General features: G+C 41.9%; 1 protein-coding gene across 1 annotated transcript in view; it reads right to left on the bottom strand.

The window, feature by feature from the left end:
• Dpy19l3 (dpy-19 like C-mannosyltransferase 3) overlaps positions 1 to 20553 on the bottom strand; it is a 44769-nt gene that overhangs the window by 8521 nt on the left and 15695 nt on the right. The window contains exons 4-16 of the mRNA XM_042668175.1: positions 20007 to 20097; positions 19129 to 19250; positions 17898 to 18043; positions 16556 to 16679; positions 15457 to 15591; positions 13228 to 13359; positions 11043 to 11144; positions 10358 to 10431; positions 9832 to 9990; positions 8348 to 8470; positions 7799 to 7910; positions 6696 to 6752; positions 4066 to 4148 (exon numbers count right to left, since the gene is read on the bottom strand). Coding sequence (XP_042524109.1) covers positions 4066 to 4148; positions 6696 to 6752; positions 7799 to 7910; positions 8348 to 8470; positions 9832 to 9990; positions 10358 to 10431; positions 11043 to 11144; positions 13228 to 13359; positions 15457 to 15591; positions 16556 to 16679; positions 17898 to 18043; positions 19129 to 19250; positions 20007 to 20097 — 1460 coding nt within the window. The remainder of the gene's footprint in view (positions 1 to 4065; positions 4149 to 6695; positions 6753 to 7798; positions 7911 to 8347; positions 8471 to 9831; positions 9991 to 10357; positions 10432 to 11042; positions 11145 to 13227; positions 13360 to 15456; positions 15592 to 16555; positions 16680 to 17897; positions 18044 to 19128; positions 19251 to 20006; positions 20098 to 20553) is intronic.

The following is a 20553-nucleotide window of genomic DNA, read 5'->3' as shown; positions in this document are numbered from 1 at the left end:
TACCTGGGAATACAACATATAGCAGCTGGGTATAAGATGCTGCCACAGAGGGGCTGGGGATAGGGAGGGAGTGGGTTGAGCCAACCTCTCAGTCCTCACTGGGCACAGTCACAGTAGCTAGGGCTCCCACATCCTGGGGCCTGACTGTCATAAAACATCTTTGCAGATTAACATGTCTTTAATTTATCTTCTGGATATGGTAGTGTGGGCCCTAGAAACGGCACTCAGGAGACTAAAGCAGGAGGATTGTGAATTCAAGGACAACCAGGGTCTCTTTGGTGAGACCCTGTTATGAAAAAAAGAAATAAAAAAAAGAGGACTGGGGAGGTAGCTCAAGTAGTAGCATACCTACCAGCAACAAATGCCAAGTGAGAGCTTGAGGACCCGAGTTCAAGATCTAGTACCAGCTACACACACATTAAAAAAAAAAAAGAGCTTACTAAAACAGCAAAGAAAAAATCAAAATGTCTTTGTAGAGAGAAAAATATAATCTAAATGTCTAAATGTTGATTAATCCAACATGTTTTGTGTCTAAATAGGCCCTTGTTTGGCATATATTCATCATCACTTAAGCTTATTCTACAAACATGCCTGGCAGCTATTTTTACAAAAGTGATCATTTCGATTTAAAGAATTGTTTGGGGGAAAATAGTCAAGATTAGATCACAATAGGAGTGCATTTTTAGAACAATGTGAATCTTTCACTTGCTGTGAATTATAGAAAAACAGCCAACTGCTCGGATGGTACTGGTTGCTCACACCTGTAATCCTAGCTACTCAGAAGGCTGAGATCTGAGGATCACAGTTTGAAGCCAACCCCTGCAAGAAAGTCTGAGAGACTTTTTTTTGCCAGTCCTGGGGACTGAACTCAAGGCCTGGCACTGTTCTTGAGCCTCTTTTGCTCAAGGCTAGCGCTCTACCACTTGAGCCATAGCACCACTTCTATCTTTTTCTGTGTATGTGATTCTGAGAAATCAAACCCAGGGCTTCATACATGTGATACGAGTACTCTACCACGAAGCTACATTGCCAGCCCCGCCGGGAGACTTATCTCCATAAACTACCAAGAAAGCAGAAGTGGAGCTGTGGCTCAAGTGGTAGAGTACTAGCCTTGAGCAAAAGCAGTCAGGGACAGCATTTAGGCCTAGAGTTCAAGTCCCTGTTAATAGACAAAAAAAGTAAAGACCTCTTCTTTTACAGAGACTGAATACTGACCAATATATGCTTGCATATTAATAGCTCATCCATAGTTTTCCAAAGCCAGGAAGAGACCTCTCCTCACCTTTGCTGGGTGAGATGGCTCACATCTGTAAAACCAACTACTTGAGAGGTGGAATGAGAAGTTTGTAGTATTAGGCCAGTCTATGTAAAAGCTTAGTATCTCAACAAATCAGCTGGGCGTAGTGGCGTGTGTGAACCTGTCACACCAGCTACTTGGGAAGCTATCTACAGGATTATGCTCTCAATGCTGGCCCGAGGCAAAAACATGAGGTCCTATCTGAAAAATAACTGCAGTGTAAAAAGGGTTGAAGGCGAGGCAAGTACAAGGCTCAGAGTTCAAATGCCTGTACTGCAAAAATCCTTCATCATCATCATTACCAGCATAACTGTCTCCTCCTTCTTTGAGAGAAAGTATGAAAATAAAGGCACCATGAATAAGTGCATACCAATCTAAGACAGCCTAAGCTATCCTTGGGTTCTGCTGGAATACCTTTGTGTGTATGTGTATGTGTGCTGGGGCTTGAACTCAGGGCCTGGGCACTGTCTCTGAGCATCTTTTGCTCAAGGCTAGAGCTCTACCACTTAAGCCACAACTCTACTTCCACCTTTGGGGTGGTTAATTGGGGATAAGAGTCTCATGGACTTTCCTGTCCAGGCTGGCTTTGAACCCCAGCCCTCAGATTTCAGCCTCTCAAGTAGCTAGGATGGCAAGCATGAGCCACTGGAGCCCAGCCTTGGAGTACATTTGTTGTTGTTGTTGTTGTTGTTTTTTGGGTCTGGTCGTGGAGCCTGAACTCTGGGCCTGGGCGCTGTCCCTCAGCTCTTCAGCTCAAGGCTAGTGCTCTACCACTTGAGCCACAGCACCACTTCCGGCTTTTTTCTTTTTGCTTATGTGGTGCTGAGGAATTGAACCCAGGGCCTCAGGCATGCAAGGCAAGAGCTCTACCACTAAGCCACCTTCCCAGCCCCCCTTGGAGTACATTTGTAATGACTAGCAGGAATTCCTGATGGACAGGAGCTTCATGCAATGCTAGCCTGGGCAAGTCTGAAAGAGCCACCAGAAAGAGGACAGCCTGCAACGCTGCCTCTGGTGCAATCCTAACAACAGAAAATACCAGTTCCCTTCAAGTGCAGGCACCACCAGCTTTCAGTTGACTACAGTTAATGCGAAAGTGATTGCTTTTCTTACATATGAATAACCTTCCTCTCCTACATCCAATAAATACCGGAGGAATTATTTACTCTATAATCGTGGGCCATGATTGAAAATTAAATAAGCCAAGACAAAGTGTAGCTCATGGTTCTCGGCACTGGAAATAGGGGAAAAATTATATTCATTGCATCTAGTCAAACCCAGTCCAACACTGGGACCAAAGCCACACATATATATTTTAGACATAAATCTCCCTATTGCACTCAAGAGACCAAAGCTATCAAACATTTACCATCTCTTAATACACAAGGAGTGCTAAATTGTACTGGTTAGTGAACATTAGTCAAGAGTGAGTGCTGAGAGGACTGTGGAAATTCTAAGTGATGGAGACGGCTCAGGTAATGCTTTCCAGAGGTGCAGCACCTTTTTCCCTGTGGGCAATTATGGAGCTGCTTTCTGGTTATAAAGAAGGGGAATATAGTATCACAGTGTACTGGAATGTTACCAGTTCAGTCAGGGTTCATGAACAAAGCTTTCAAACATATGTTCTAATTCTGCAGCTTGGGGCCGAGGCAAAGAAACCAAACAAGAGCAACCAGTACGATGCAAAATATTTTGTGCTCAGGAAAAGAGCCAGGTGCTGGTGACTGAATACCTCTCACCCTAGCTACTCAGGAGGCTGAGATCTGAGGACTGAAGTTCAAAGCCAGCTGGGGCTAGAAAGTCTATGAGACAATTCTCTTCAATTAACCGCCAAAAAGCTGGCAGTGGAGCTGTGGCTCAAGTGACAGAGCAACAGCCTTAGGCAAAAAAGCTCAGGGAGAGTGCCCAGCTCCTGAGTTCAAGCCCCAGTACTAAAACACCTCCCCTACTCCCATAAAAAGTCAGAGAAAAAGCTCCAGTTTTTGTGTTTGAAATTTTCTAATAAGCCAGAACTGAAGCAATGTTATTAACATGAACTCTGCAGCGAACTATTATGACTCTAATTAACTATAGTCTACACAGTACTTTTAAAATCATTAACAAGGAAAGGATACTTTTAAGTGTTAGCATTTATAGAAAATGTGAATGGTACTAAAAATGAAAAGAAAGATAAAACTGGCCAAGAACAAAATCTGTGCCAGTATTATCTTTATTAAAACTGTATATTTTAACAGAGGTAAGTAGAAATTTATTCCCATTTTAATTTGGCATTTGGAATATAGTTGGATCCAACATTTCTGAGCCCTATTTATTTATTGTTTTGGTACCAGTACTGAGGCTTAAATGTAGGGCCTCTTGTTTTCCTTTGGCTTTTTTGTTTTGTTTTGTTTAAGGCTGGAGCCCTACCACTTGAGCTATACCTCTACTTCTGGCTTTTTGCTGGTTAATTAGAGATAAGAGTCTCACAGACTCTTCTGCCTAGCCTGGTTTTGAACCCCAGTCCTCAAATCTTAGCTTCCTGGGTAGCTAGGATTACAGGTGTGAGATACAGGTGTCTGGCCTGATAGTTTTTGGATGCAAAGAGTTATTTCTAAATATGCAGTTTTAAAGAAAAATAAAAAAGATGAATGTTTACAATTAGATTCAGAGAAAAAAGAAAGGCAACCAAACAAAACCCCTCAAAACAAATGGCTTTGCTCTACAGTGATGTGAAAAAGTAACTCACAGATGTAAATGCTTTTTTTTTTTTTAAAAAAAAATCCTCTTACTTAATCCAGGTCATCAGCTCCACTGTATCTGGGTCATAGAATTCTCTCAACTCAGAGAGCTCATCCATCACTCCTGGCCAGAACTGGAATTAAAAACAAAATAAAACAAAAACCAATCCACCCCATCCCACGGAAAGCAAGAAGACTGAATGGAAGAAAGGGAAGCGGGCTGTCTGTGTGTGAGCTGCAGATACAGTGGCCAGGATTCAGAACCCACTTCCCTCTGCAGGCTTCCAGCATCAAGGAGCTGAGCCCAGGGAAGTTTCCAACATCTTCCCCAGCTCAGGCTAATTTTAGGACTAGGTTGTGTGTGTGGGGTGTGTACATACCCATGCATGTGTACATGCATGTGCTGGTATTGGGGCTTCAACTCGGGGCCTGGGAACTGTCCTTTAGCTTTTTCAATCAAGACTGGCACTTTACCACTTGAGCTACAGCTCCACTTCTAGCTTTTTGGTGGTTACTTGGGAGATCAGAGTCTGGCTTTATTTTGTAGTTCATTGAAGATAAGAATCTCCTACCCAGGCTGGCTTTGAACCATGATCTTCAGGACTTAGTTTCTTCAATAGGCTAGGATTATAGGCGTGAGCCACTAGCAGTTGGCTTCTCTGTGATTTTATACTGTGTCAAACTATGAGAAGATGAAGTATCCACATGGCTTGAATACTTAAGCCACAGTTCCACTTCTAGATTTCTGGTGGTTAAGTGGACATAGGAGCCTCACATTTTTTGTAGCAAGACAATAATGATGACCAGAGCTGCCATTTCTGGAGAAGGGAATTCTTGTCGCTCATCAACTTATAAATAGCAAATATATGTTTTCTAGTCTAAAGCCTTTGATTTTCGGAATCTTCCATGAAAGTAAAAACAAAGAAAACACAAAGCTGATCCACTTGGATGAGGGCCAGCCTCCACATGTGCGTGGCCTCCCAAGTCAAAACATCCACATCATAGTTTGAATTCCACTTGTTAGACCTCAAAATATAAAACTTGAAGGAAAAGAATCTAAATATATATGTATACACACACACACATATATGTATATGTAATATATATGTGTGTGTATACACACACACATGTACTGGTGCTTGAACTCGAGGCTTGGGCACTATCCTTGAGCCTCTCTGTGCTCAAGGCTAGCACTCTACCACTTGAGCCACAGTGCCACTTCTGGCTTTTTCTGAGCAGTTTATTGGAGGTAAGACTTTCACAGACTTTCCTGCCCAGGCTGGCTTTGAACTGAGATCTCAGCTTCTTGAGTAGTTAGGATTACATGAGCTATTGGACACCTGTCTAATAGTTCTTCTTTTAAAAGAGGCCAAGAGTTCAAGTGGATGAAGCAATCTGCATTTTCTAGGTGGTAATTTAAGGCCTGTAAGTCTTGAAGTCAGGATGAAAGAATCTCAAAGCAGTCAAGCCATTCAGTTGATTCCTGTCTCTGGTAAGGGAACTCAGAAATGAAGCAAAATTGCTTAGTTGGGAAGATGAAAAAATTCATTTCTTCCTATTCAGATGAAAAAAAGGTTGAGAAATGAACCAAAAAAAGCAGATTTTTGTTGTTGTTGTGGGACTTGAACTCTGGGCCTGGGTGCTGTCCTTGAGCTCTTTAGCTCAAGGTGAGCACCCTACCACTTGAGCCACAGTGCCACTTAGGTTTTTTGGTGATTCACTGGAGATAAGAGTCTCATGGATGTTCCTGCCTGGGCTGGCTTTGAACCTTGATCCTTATATCTCAGCCTCCTGAGTAGCTAGGATTACAGGCGTGAGGCATTGGTGCCTGGCAGATTTTTTTTGAGACAAGGTCTCACTATGCAACCTAGGCTTGATCTTGAACTTGATTTTTCTGTCTCAGTTTCCCAACTGCTGGGATTACAGGTGTATAGCACCACACTTAGCACCCAAAGCTTAATCTCTGACACATACACATACACATATGTATGTGTGTATATATATGTATGTATGTATATCTCCAGACCTCTTATGAAGGCAGCATCTAGTAAAATATGTAGAACCAAGTAAGATGCCTTCTCAATCCTCTAATCCATTTTTGTGTACATATGTGTGTGTGTGTGTGTGTTTGTGTATGTATGTGCGCGCGTGCGTGCACAAACATGCATGTGCTTAACTTTTTCACTCAAGGTTGGTGCTCTACCACTTAAGCCACAGCTCACTTGCAGCTTTCTGGTGATTAACTGGAAATAAGAATCTCACTGACTTTATTATCCTGCTGGGGTTTGAACACCAATCCTTAGAACTAAGCCTTTTGAGTATCTAGGATGATAGGTGTGAGCCACTGTCACCAGCTCTTTTAAATTGTATTACTTTAACTCACTTAGCAAGGAAAAAATAAAAAACAAAACAAAACAAAAAAACAACCACTTTAATCATTTCAAAATAGGTCTGAAGACACTTTCTGACTTTTCATCAGTTGAACTGTAGTCAAAATTAGAATGATTTAATTTTACTTGTTAAAAACTATTTGGGAAATATATAGGTTTTCCTGTCAATGCCAACTGAGAAGGTGTTATGAATTCCACAAACCCTGCCAGACCACACATAAAATGCATAGAGTCGGAGCAAGGACTCTGCTGGCCAGAGGAACCCCTAAGAAATAAGAAAATTGGTCTTACCTTATAGCACAGGTAGAGCAGTGTCAACACTGGAACGGAGTATCGTATGACGCAGATCTGTATCAGAGAGACACGTTTTAGGTTGCAAGTATTTTAAGAACATCTACCTTTTGCTTTGTAAAAACATGTCCCATGCCCTCTTCAAACAAGAATAACGCAAAGCCAGGTGTTGGTGACTCACGCCTGTAATCCTAGCTACTCAGGAGGCTGAGATTTGAGGGTAACGTTTCAAAGCCAGCCGGGACAGAAAAGTCCATGAGAATCTTATCTCCAATAAACCACCAGAAAACTGGAAGTGGCGCTGTGGTTCAAGCGGTAGATCGCTAGCCTTGAGCTGAAGAGCACAGGGACAGCACCCAAGCCCAGAGGTCAAGCCCCACAACCAGAAAAAAAAAAAAAAAAAGAGTAACACAAATAAGATTAAAGGAATCGTGACATTGAGTGTTAGTGGCTCAGGCCTGTAATCTTAGCTACTCAGGAGGATGAGATCTGAGGAGCATGGTTCTAATCCAGGCAACAAAATCAAGGAGACTCTTATTTCCAATTAGCTTCTTAAAAAAGCAAAATCTGGATCTATGGCTCAAGTGGTAGAGAGCTAGCCTTGAGCAAAAAAAGAACAGGGAAAGGACAGTACCAGGCTCCAATTTCAAGCCCCAGGACCAGAACAACAATGAAATTATTAAAAAATAATCTCTTAGGAAAGTTTAGTATGTCACTGACCTATTTCTAGTTTCTATTTTTTTATGTCAGCACTGAGGCTTGAATTCTGTTTGGACACTGTCCTGTAGTTTTTTTACTCAAGGCTGGTACCCTATCACTTGAACCACAGCTCCACTGCTGATTTTTTTGCTAGTCAATTAGAGATAAGAGTCTCATGGACTTTCCTGCCCAGACTGGCTGTGGATTGGGACCCTCAGATCTCAGCTTCCTAAGGAGCCGGGATTACAGGCGTTGAGTCAGCAGCACCCTCTAGTTTCACATTTTAGTATTTATCTTATCTGACATACTGACTCTACTAAAAAAAAATTAAGTAAAACAGAGCCAATAGGAAAGAAATATTATGAATCATGAAAAAGTTATCATGGAAATAGGTCAACACTGACCCCTTTTGGGTTATGAAGACGGACGGACTTCAGAAGCCACCCCCAGATATCAGGGCTGCATAAGCCAAACGAAGCAAACACACACATGTGAGAGGTCCAGAGGTATTTCATTCTGCAACAACAGGAAGAGAGAGAAAGTCAGCATTTCCTCACAGCACCCCCTGGAGCTGACACAGATTCATAGTCAGTGGTAGTAAAACTTAATATGAAACTCTGCAGGAAGCCAGGGGTGGTAGCTCATGCCTGTAATCCTAGCTACTCAGGAGGCTGAGAGATGAGGATCTCGGTTGGAAGCCAGTCCAGGTAGGAATGCCTGTGAGACTCTTATTTCCAATTAGCCATCTAACGCTGGAAGTGGAGCTGTGGTTCAAGTGGTAGAGCACCAGTCTTGAATGAAAAAGCTAAGGGACAGTACCCAAGCCCTGAGCTTATTAAGTCCCAGGACTGGTGTGTGTATGAGTGTGTGTGCACATGCACATACAAAGTCACTTCAGTAGTGGTTAGATTAAAAACTGAATCACAGGAATGGACAAGATAAAAATAAAATACCTCATTGTACTCAATGCCAAGAATCCGAACAGCACAGTGTGTATTAGGTTGTAAGCAGTATCTGGCTTCAGGTCAATGGAGCATCTTCCCATCTTACCCTCCTGCTCTTGGATTCCAGAATCACTGAACAAAACAGCAGATACACAAAACAAAGCTAAAATGTACCCCTTTAATTTAGTTAATCCTATGTTTCCCCTAAAATGAAATAAACTAGTGCTTATCAATTTGGGATTTGTTCCTAACACATGTTTGTTGCAATATAAACATATCAGTGATTAAAATTATTATAAGCTCTCAGCAGATTAAGTACACATTTAAAGTGATTCAATTCTTTAAAAGAGAACAGCAAAAAAGGCAACAGCAAAAAACTGAACAGGGTATTGGTGGCTCATGCTTGTAACCTAGCTACTCAAGAGGCTGAGATCTCAGGTCACAGTTGGAAGCCAGCCTGGGCAGGAAAACAGGATTCTTATCTCCAATTAACCAGCAAAAATCCAGGAGTGGATTTTCCTCTTTCAGTATATTGGTCAAGATGATTATATATATTTAAACAATACAATTATTACTTAAAGCCTTTAGCAGATACTAATTAATTATGGCTCACTCCAACTTTATATGCCTTAGAACATGAAACAAAACACAAATGAGTAATACTACTTGCTATTTAAAAGGAAATTAAAAACAAAACCAAAAAGTAAAACAAAAACCCTTAGGAAAGCCGGGTGCTGGTGGCTAATGCCTATAATCCTAGCTACTCAGGCTGAGATCTGAGGATCGCAGTTCAAAGCCAGCCCGGGCAGGAAAGTCCGTGAAACTCTTTTCTCCAATAAACCACCAGAAAACCGGAAGTGGCACTGTGGCTCAAGTGGTAAAGCGCTAGCCTTAAGCTGAAGAGCTGAGGGACAGCACTCAGGCCCAGAGATCAAGGCCCACGACTGACCAAAAAAAAAAGGGGGCTGGGAAGGTGGCTCAGTGGTAGAGCGCATGCCTTGCATGCCTGAGGCCCTGGGTTCGATTCCTCAGCACCACATAAGCAAAAAAAGAAAAAAGCCGGAAGTGGTGCTGTGGCTCAAGTGGTAGAGCGCTAGCCTTGAGCTGAAGAGCTGAGGGACAGTGCCCAGGCCCAGAGTACAGGCCCCACGACTGGACCCCCCCCTAAAAAAAATTAAAAAAAACAACAACAACACTTAGGAAACAGAAAAGTCTTCAAGCCACAAGTAAGCTGGGTGCTAGGGGCTCACACCTGTAATCCTAGTTACTTAAGAGTCTGAGAACTGGTAATCAAAAGCCAGCCTGGGTAGGAAACTTAGCGAGACTCTTATTTCTAATTAACCACACACACATGCAAAAAAAATTCCAGAAGTAAAAAGCTGTGGCTCAAGTGGTAAGAACACCAACCTGGAGCAGACTAGCTAAGGGCCCTGACTTCCAACTCCAATACCAGCACAAGAAAAAGAATGTAAAGTTCCTGCAAGTCTCCATACCTGAGTTTGTGAAAGGCAACGACAAAGGCAGCAATCACAGTGATGGAGAGCACAAAGATGTAGGCATAGAGGAGCAGAGTATCTGACAGCCTTGAAAAAGTGTTAAAAGGCAGCAGGCCGAATGCTTCTTCACACAGATACAGATTTGCATCAAAATCCCTGGGCAACAGAGGGAGAGCAAAGTCACAAATGTGAGGCAAGGAAATGACATTATTTTCTTCCTCAAAAATCAGCCTGCAAGCCAGGTGCCAGCGGCTTACTTCTGCAATCCTAGCTATTCTAGAGGCTGAGATCTGAGGATAGAGGTTTGAGGAAAATCTATGGATACTCTTATCTCCAATTTACCACAATTGACCACAACAGCAAGAAGTGGAGCTGTGGCTCAAGAGGTTGTGCGCTTGCCCTGAACACAAAAGCTCAGGGACAGCCACAACCCAGAGGTTAGCTTAAGGCTCAGCGCGTGTGTGCACGCACACACACAAAGAAAAAGAAAATAACACATGTAGATTTTTCAATTCAGTCATACCTTGTTGCTCCAAACCCAAATTTTGCCTTTAGAAATTTAAATATGTGTTCATCTGACTTCAGGTTAAGCATTTTCTGTTGAGAGAGAGAACACAAAAATTGCTGTTAGTATTTTAGGTCTGCATCCTTGAGAGTTTCCCAATCCATATGTGAGCTAGTTGGGTGCTGACAGTTCAAATCTGTAATCCTAGCTACTCAGGAGGCTGATTCTGATATTCATGGTTCAAAGTCAGCTCAGGCAAAAAAAAGTTTGTGAGTTCTTATCTCTAATTAACTGCCAAATGGCTGGAAGTTGAGTTGTGTGTCAAATGGTAAAGTGTTAGCCTTGAGTGAAAAAGCTAAGGGATAGCATCTATGTCCTGAGTTCAAGCCCAGTACCATCTCAAAAAAAAAAAAAAGAGAAGAGAAATATAGTCAATTTAATCAAAGCACATTACATGCATGTATGAAAATATCATAATGAAACCCTGCCATACAATTAAGTTATGCTAAGAAAAAAATTAAAGAGGAAAAAAATGAATGATTAAACCAACAAAATCATCATCTTTACCAGAAGTTAAAACAAAGCCTGGAGCTAATCAGCTTAAAAAAACAAGAATTTAATTACTTGAAGTTAAGTGTTGCAAAAACTGTCTCCAGTGCCAGAAGTAATCAAAAATACATTAAATATGTCACTATCAACTTACCTTAATAACATTGTTGAGAAAAAGCGTCAAACAAAAAACTGTAAGTAAATGTAGCAGAAGTTTCCCAATCCTAGTAAGAAAAGTCCCCGTTTTTAGGTTTTTCTAGAAATTAAAAGAGATGTATTTTAATTCTTAAGTTTTACTATAACTTCATAAACAGAAGACGAGATTACATAAGGATTTAAATGATGATATCATTAGGATATATATGCCATATTAACATTTCTATTTTTCTATTCAACCATTCCCTTAAGAGGAACATTTGTAAGATGAGGAAATGTGTGTGTGTGTGTGTGCGCGCGCGCTAATATTGAGACTTGATCTCAGGGCCTGGGCACTGTCCTTTAGCTTTTTCATCCAAGGCTGGTGTTCTACCACTTGAGCCATACCTCCACTTCTGGCTTTTTTGGTGGATAAGTGGAAATAAGAGTTCCATGGGCTTTCCAGCCTGAGCTGCCTTTTTATCTTCAAGTTTCAGCCTCCTAAGAAGCTAAGAGTACAGCATGATCTACCAGAGCTAGACCAAACATGATTTTGTAAGACTTTAGGAAATATTCCTTGCTTAATTATTATTAATGGTTCTGGAGATTGGACTCAGGGCTTCCCATCTGCTGTATAAGCACTCTGCCATTTGAGTCACAATTGCAGCCTATTCTGTTATCATCTGGTTTTGTACATCCAGCTGGGCAGGCCTTAAACCAACCTTCTATTAACTTGCATCCCAGAGTAGCTGGGATTACAGACATATACCACCACACCTGGTTGGAAAAGGTCTTATATTTCTAAAGCTATTTGGATTCTTAACTCTAAAAGAGAGTTAATTTGTGTGTGTGCGTGCGTGCGTGCGTGTGTGTGTGTGTGTGTGTGTGTATATGTTGGTATATGTTGGTCCTGGGGTTTGAACCCGGGCCTGTGCACTTGCTATCCCTGAGCTTCTTTAGCTCAAGGCTAGCTCTCTACCACTGGTGCCAGCCTAAGATAGCTAATATTAATTCAGTTAGAAAATCAATAATAGAGTAAGGAAAGATGGAGAAAAGACGGTGTAATTATAATTAAGCAACAAAATGGTGTCTACCAAATTGAATGACCAAGGAACAAGTTCTTACCAGCAGCAGGCTCTTTCATTTCAATGTGAAATCAATGACATTTAACTAAGCATCTGTGGCTAATTCCTGAATTAAATTCAGGCTTTAATCCTATGAGAAACAGTAATTGCCAATATGAAGTGAAGGTGCAGGATTTAGACAGTCAAAGGCTAAGATCCGAGGATTTAGATTTGATGGTAAACCCAGGCAGATGAGACTCTTACCTCCCATAAACCAACAAAGCCAGAAGTATGGATGTGGCTCAAGTGGTAGAGTACCAGTCTTGAAGAAAAAAGCTAAGAGTGTGCAGGATGAACTTAAGAGGACTGGCAAAAAAGCCAAACCAAACCAAACAAACCCCACACCCCCAAAAACAAAGCAAATAATGCGACTTGTGCTTTTAATGGGTAACTGGGTCAAAAATGTTTCACTTGGGGGCTGTTGGAAAGTAAGGCTCTACTGGATTAAGGACAAAAATATCTCTCAGTTGTTTCTAATGTATTCATAATGTACCATGTGAATTTTTGTTGCTTTGTATGTTCTCCCCCACAGTATAACCCCTATTTTCACTGTATTTGATGTTTGTGCCCTACATCTTGTATATACAATTCTCTAATTCAGGGAGGGGAAGGGAAAAAAACCAAAATGCTTAAATAATGAAGGATACAGGTTGACCCATTGTAACTATGAGATGTAGGGGGAGGGGATTTGTGGAGGTGGGAGGGAAAGGATGGTTGGGGAAAACAAAGGAGGAGGCAACAATGCTCAATAAGAAATGTACTTATTACCTTGTTCATGTAACTTTTTTTTTGTCGGTCGGTCGTGGGGCTTGAACTCTGGGCCTGGGCGCTATCCCTCAGCTCTTCAGCTCAAGAAGAGCGCACTACCGCTTGAGCCACAGCGCCATGTCTGGTTTTCTAGTGGTTTATTTGAGATAAGAGTCTCACGGACTTTCCTGCCTGGGGTTGGTTTTGAACAGTGATCCTCAGATCTCAGCCTGCTGAGTAGCTAAGATTACAGGCGTGAGCCACCAGCACCCAGCTGTCATGTAACATTTTTATAATAAAAAACGTACAAAAAAAATATCCCTCAGGTCCTACCTGAAATTTTCTTGCAATTAACACTGACAGGTTAAAACTGATAAGCAAGGATCCCAGAATCATGGAGTTAAAAAACTGAAGGACACAGACAAGGAGTAAGCCTGCTATCTGGATCCCATACAGCCAGGTCACCTGAAAGAGCAAAGATTAGGTGGTTAAGTGGATTTTTATCAGCATATAGCTACAGCTTGCTCCCCAGCTGGATACACCTCAAGTTACACATAATGTTCAGAAAACAGCTTCAAAAAAACACAATATACTCATGCCTGTAATCTTAGCTACTCAGAAGGCTGAGATCTGATGAATGGTGGTTTGTCTCCAATTAACCAAGCAAAAAGCCAGATGTGGAGCTGTGGCTCAAATGGTAGAGCACCAGTGTTGAGTAAAAAAAGCCAAGTTGTATATTTGGGTTTGTTTGTTTGTTTTGGTACGCCAGTCCTGGGGCTTAAATTCAAGGACGGGATGCTGACCCTTCCTTTTTTTTTTGTTTTGTCTTTTCTGGTACTGGGGATTGAACCCAGGACGTTTCACTTGCTAGGCAAGTGCTTTGCCACTGAGCAACATCCCAGCCCTCCCTTAGCTTTTCTTACTTAAGGCTGAGTTTCTACTACTTGAACCACACCTCCACTTCTGACTTTTTGGTAGTTAATTGGGAAATGAGAGTCTCATGGACTTTCCTGCCCTGACTGGCAAGAAACTGCTTCTTGTCACCATACTGAGCTCTGGGTTTGTCTTGCCTTTTTCCATGCTGATAATCTGAGTCTTTTGCATTTGACATGATTTTGAGATAAGTGATTCTAATTTATGAAGAAAGTAAGACTCAAAAGTTAAATCACTTGCCGGAGTTTAAAGAGCTAGTTATTTTCAGAGCTGAGAGTAGCAATTGGGTTTTGTAACTCGGGATCTTTTCATGATAAAAATGTTCATCCTTAAAAATCTGATACTTCTAACCATTCACACCCACATTGTTTCAAATACAAAAGGCAGGGGCTGGGAAGGTGGCTCAGTGGTAGAGCGCTTGCCTTGCATGCATGAGGCCCTGGGTTCGATTCCTTAGCACCATATAAGCAAAAAGAAAAAAGCTGGAAGTGGCGCTGTGGCTCAAGTGGTAGAGCGCTAGCCTTGAGCTGAAGAGTTGAGGGACAGCGCCCAGGCCCAGAGTTCAGGCCCCATGACCGGACCCAAAAAAAAAAAGAAAAAAAAAAAAAGAAAAATATCAAATATAAAAGACAAAGTTCAGAATGGAATTATCACATAAATTAGCTATATTATTTTAAAACTTTGTGTGTATGGCCAAAATAGTACCTGTGTGTGTGTGTGTGTGTGTGTGTGTGTGTATGTGCACGCGGACACCCACGCACCAGTTTTGGGGCACTGTCCTTGAGTTTTTTCACACAAATCTATCACTGGGGTCATTGCTCCATTTCTAGCTTTTTTTGGTGGTTAATTGGAGATAAGGGACTCATGGACTTTCATGCCTGAATGAACCGTGATCCTCAGATTTCAGCCTCCTGAGTAGCTAGGCTTATCAGTAGTAAACCATCATTATATGGAAAAAATACTACCTTTTATTCTGTATCCTAGTTCTAAAAGAAGTATATGTTCATTACAAACAAATAAACAAAACAAACAAAACACAAACTATTTAGAGAAAAGAATATGCAGAACACCTATCAAGTAGATGTTAATATATATTTCTTTTTTTTTTTTTTTTTTTGGGTCCGGTCGTGGGGCCTGAACTCTGGGCCTGGGCGCTGTCCCTCAACTCTTCAGCTCAAGGCTAGCGCTCTACCACTTGAGCCACAGCGCCACTTCCGGCTTTTTTCTTTTTGCTTATGTGGTGCTGGGGAATCGAACCCAGGGCCTCAGGCATGCAAGGCAAGCACTCTACCACTGAGCCACCTTCCCAGCCCTATATTACTATTTTTGGTACTGGTACTGGGGTTTGAGGACTCAGGTCCTAGTGCTCTTCCATGGCCTTTTCTGCTCAAAGACGGCACTCTACCACTTTAGCTACATTTCCACTTCTGGCTTTTTTTGGTACTTAATTGGAGATAATAGTCTCACAGACTTTCCTTCCCGAGCTGTCTTTGAACCTCACTAGAGATCTCAGCCTCCTGAGTAGCTAGGATTACAGGTGTGAGTCAACAGCACCTGGTTTCTCTTGGTGACTTAAAATGCCAACCCACAAGACTGTCCAAAAAGGAAGAAGAGGTAAATGAGACACACCTTTACAGCTGGTAGCATATCCAGGGAGTCGAGGGTGAATAGCACTAATGCTTGCATTAGCATCATAAACTGATTAAATTGCCAGGTCAGACTGAAGAGGAAAGTTGATATGAAGACCACAAGAAGCGTCAGCCTCTGTTAAAGAAAAAAGAGAAAGAAAAACCTGGGTATAACTTACATGTCTCTAGGAATAAAATAGCTCTGCAGACAAGTTTTCTCAAAAGCAGCCCATATCTCTATGAACCAAATAGCAAAACTGTTAACTGTTGCTCTGAAAACCCCTGCATTTCTTAAATTCTGAACATTCTCAAGTGACACTCTGCATATAAATATTCACATACGGTATGTGTATTCCACAGGATTCTGGAGGCGATCATGTACCAAATCACAGCTCAAGAGCAGAGGCTTAAAAATCCTGACAGTTGCACAGAAATTGTGTGTGGGCTTTGCTGTAGCTATTTAAGGGTAGACTATGCGGGCCACATTTCTTAACATTCAAAGAAAGAAAGAAAGAAAACATTTTCTTTGCAAAGAAAGAAAAGCTCAGAGAAAGCAAACTTTAACTCCAGTGAAACATTCAGTCATGGAACACAAACTGTTCACATGGATTGGAACACTATGTATATCGCATTTTTCTAAGCTTCTTTTTTTTCTTTTTTCTTTTTGGTGCTGGCCCTGAGGCTTGAACTCAGGGCCTGGGTACACTGTTAATGAGCTTTTTTTAATTCAAGGCTAGCATTCCACCACTTGAGCTGTAGCTCTACTTCTGGAACTTTTGATGCTTATTTGGAGATAAGAGTCTCATAGACTTTCTGCCTGGGCTGGGTTTAAACTGTGAGCCTTAGATCTCAGCCTCCTGAGTGGCTAGGACTATAGGTGTGAGCCACCTGGTCTACATGCTCAACTCTATGCTTCTTAAGTCAAACTGGGGAACTGAGGAAAACAGAGAAAGGTTCACAGCAACTTGATTCAGGGCTGGAGGTGTGGCTCATACTGCACAGCACCTGCCTAGCATAGGGTGAAGTTCCTGGTTCAAATCCTAGTACTGTTGAAAGAAAAAGAATACACAGGTTGAACAAACTAGTCATCAGAAACTTACTTCGGAAAGAGCCTGTAAATTTGGCCTTAGGAAATAAGTAATTGCTGCGATCTGAATTGCAAAGAATGGCAGTGCCCAGTTCTCCCTCAGTGGGATGGTGAACTCAACTCTTGTGGTATCTATCCTGCACAGAGAAAACATAAAGGCCCAAACGACAGCTTTTTAGTCATTTCCTCAAAGATTTCTTAGAGTGAAAGATAGGTTACAAATAGACTTAGATTCTGGTCACTGATTCTTAGTAATACTTGTATTGATATCATCAATACCACTACCACCATAATTATCAGCCCCTTTGGCCATTTCCATTTTCAGCTTTTTGTTAGTTAACTGAAATTGAGAGTCTCACACCCTTTCTGGGTACCATGTGCTCCCATATGGAATCCTAGCTACTCAGGAGGCTGGGATCTGAGATTTGTGGTTTGAAGTCAGCAGAGCAGGAAAGTGTCTTGAGACTCTTTTTTTTTTTTTTTTTTGGTCAGTCATGGGGCTTCAACTCTGGGCCTGTGCGCTGTCCCTCAGCTCTTCAGCTCAAGGAAAGTGCGCTACCACTTAAGCCACAGCACCACTAGTTTTCTGGTGGTTTATTGGAGATTAGAGTCTCATGGACTTTCTTGCCAGGGCTGGCTTTGAACCACGATCCTCAGATCTCAGCCTCCTGAGTAGTTAGGATTACAGGTGTGAGCCACTGGTGTCCAGCTCCTTTTTTTCTCCTGAGGCTTGAACTCAGGGCCTGGGTATACTCTTCCTGAGTTTTGCTCAAGGATAGTGCTCTACTGCTTTGAGCTGCAGCTCCACTTCCAAATTTTTAGGTGGCCCAGGCTGGCTTTGAACCATGATCCTCAGATCTCAGCCTCCTGGGTAGCTAGAATTATAGGCAAGAGCCACCAGCACCCAACACCTGAGACTCTTATCCAACTGATCACCAAAACCTGGAAGTGAAGCTGTGACTTAAGTGGTAGAGCTCCAGCCTTCAGTAAAAAAGCTCAAGGACAACACCCAGGTTCTGAGTTCAAGCATCAAAAAAAGAAAAGAAAAGAATGATGAGAGAATGTGGCTGAAGAACTATGGCTCAAGGAGCAAACAGGTAAAGAATTACTTTACTACACATAGTTTCGTTATTGATCCCCCATTCAGTGTTCCACTTCTCAGCTGGAAATAGGTCTAAGTAGGCCTTCTTATCTGACCAAACAAGAAGACTTGAGAAAATCAACTAGGTCCACTGAGAGAAAATGCTCCCCAACAAACAAATATGCTAGTAGAAATTGTTCTGCACTGAAAATAAAGTAACTTTGTATTTACTTATCATCAGGGAAGGAAGAAAGGCAGCCGGATTCCAACTCACCTGTTTGTGACATACCAGAGGGCTGCTAATAGTCCTGACAGCCAGGTGCCACTAAGGAGCCAGCTGGTGATGTAGAGGGCTGTGACATAGATTGCTTGGAGTCCAAATAAGGTATAAATATAAAAGTAAACGGGCTCTAAGTATCTCTGTAAGAGAGAATTAAAATGTTTGTCAGAGAAGCCTCTTCCATTGCCGGTTAAAAAGTATGTCAGGCTGGGCACTGGTAACTCATGTCTATAATCCTAGCTACTCAGGAGGCTGAGATCTGAGGATCATGGTTGGAAGCCTGTCTAGGCAGGAGAGTCTATGAGAGTCTTATCTCCAATGAACTACCAAAAAGGCAGAGATGGAGCTGTAAGTCATAGAGCACTAGCCTGGAGTGAAAAAGCTCAAGGACAATTCCTAGGCTTTGAATTCTAGCTGCATTACCAGTACTAAAACAAAACAGAACACAAACAAAAAAATATCTGTGTCAGGCTGGGAAGGTGGCTCAGTGGTAGAGCGCTTGCCTTGCATGCATGAGGCCCTGGGTTCGATTCCTCAGCACCACATAAGAAAAAAGAAAAAAGCCGGAAGTGGTGCTGTGGCTCAAGTGGTAGAGCGCTAGCCTTGAAGTGAAGAGCTGAGGGACAGTGCCCAGGTCCAGAGTTCAGGCCCCACAACCGGACCCCCCCCAAAAAAGAAAAACAGTCATGCAACTCAATGTATAAACATGAAAACGGAACCAGGGGTTGGGTGGGGTTGGGAGAGATGAGAAGAAGGATGAAAGAGTGATACTCATCAAGATGCACTGTACTTATAAATTGATATGTTGAATTGAAACTTGTTGTTCAACTACTTACAGATAAATAAAAATGAATATTTATCATCTTGTAAACTGTACACATTTATTGTGGTGTATGACAGGAAGCATCTCTAAAGAAAAAACTGTTAACATACAAAAACATAAAAAGCAGTATCTTGTAGAAATCAAGGTTTCTAACACACATGAAGAAAACTAGGGTACTGCTGATTTCCTATGAAAAATCTTTTAGCTTATAAAAGATAAGCAAAAAAGCACTACTGTATAGAAATCAAAGTTCATGATATAAGTAGAGAAAACTAGGCTATTGCTGATATTCTCCCAAGCCTGTGGAAGATCAGAATTGCCCAATGGAACCTTTCTGATCCAAAGAGCAGACTTTGACTTTTATCCAACATTAACAATTCAGTGACACAAACTACAACATACCTGAATTGGTAGAACTCTATATAAAATGCTGAGAAAAACCTCTTGGTAAATATTCATTCGCTGAAGGAGGTTAATGGTCCTCAGAGATTCAGTTTTATTATCATATATTAAGCCACGGAAACCTAAGAATGATATATGGAAAATCAGGAAAAATTATTACTTGTAATTTCAGGTCATCACACTGTTAGCAGCAGTGTGATCATTGTTGATTTAATGCCCATTCTAGGGCTTGAACTCAAGGGCTGGGTGCTGTCCCTTAGCTTTTTCACTCAAGGCTGGTGCTCTACCACTTAAGCCATAGTTCTATTTCTGGCTTTTTGGTGGCTAGAGATAAGGGTTTGATGGACTTTCCTGCCCAGGCTGGTTTTGAAGTGATCCTCAGATCTTGGCTACCTGAGTAACTAGTATTACGGGAGTGAGTTACCCACGTACCTGGCTCTAACACTACCTTTTAAATCTAATGCTACCTAAGTTCAGAGGAAAATTAACACTAGTTCTGTAAAACATTGAAATCCATGCCGGGAGCTGGTGGCTCATGCCTGTAATCCTATCTTCTCAGGAGGCTGAGATCCAAAGATCATGGTTCAAAGCCAGCCCATGCAGGAAAGTCTGTGAGATTCTTAGCTCCAATTAACCACCAGAAAACTGGAAGTGGCACTGTGGCTCAAATGGTAGAGCACTAGCTTCGAGCTGAAGAGCTGAGGGACAGTGCCCAGGGCCCAGAGTTCAGGGCCCAGAGTTCAAGACCCACAACTGACAAACATAACAAAAAAAACCCCCAAAAAACCCCACTGAAATGCTTTAGTGCCATGTATGCTTTGACTAAAATATCGGGAAGAGGGCAATAGACCCTAAATAGATCTACGGGCTACGATTACCTTGTGTGAGGGTTGGTGCTTGCAGCATCTGCTTATAGTAAGAATAGTACAGTCCACATTCAGTCCTGAATGAGATTTCTCGCTCCACTTCCTGAAATAAAAGGAGAGCTGACCTAGTTTGGTTTAAACACATATTGTCACTGTAGAAGCAGGAGACTGCAGCTCAAAAGAAAAACAAACAGCAATTACAATCCTCAGAATCTTGAAAAAAAAAAAAAAAAAGAGATTCCCGGAAGACTGATGAGTGTTAAGAGCTGGATGATAGATATCTGGGGCCTGTCCCCATATTGTTCCTTCTACTGTGGGTTCCTCCCTCCCTTCCTCCTTCCTTCAAAATGGTGCTGGTCTTGAGGCTTGAGCTTAGGGCCTGGGTGCTATCCCTGAGCTTTTTTGCTCAAGGCTAGTACTTTACTACTTGAGCTACAGCTCTACTTCTGGCATTTTGCTGGTTAATTCCATGGAGTAAGAGTGTCACAGACTTTCCTGCCTGGGCTGGCTTCCAACGATGATCCTCTGATCTTAGTCTTCCTAAGTAACTAGGAGTATA

Source organism: Dipodomys spectabilis, unplaced genomic scaffold, assembly GCF_019054845.1.
Source record: "Dipodomys spectabilis isolate Male_0828 unplaced genomic scaffold, ASM1905484v1 ptg000422l, whole genome shotgun sequence".
Classification (NCBI taxonomy): Eukaryota; Metazoa; Chordata; class Mammalia; order Rodentia; family Heteromyidae; genus Dipodomys; species Dipodomys spectabilis.
The sequence above is the reverse complement of the archived record's forward strand: the minus strand, read 5'-3'. Positions and strand labels throughout refer to the sequence as shown.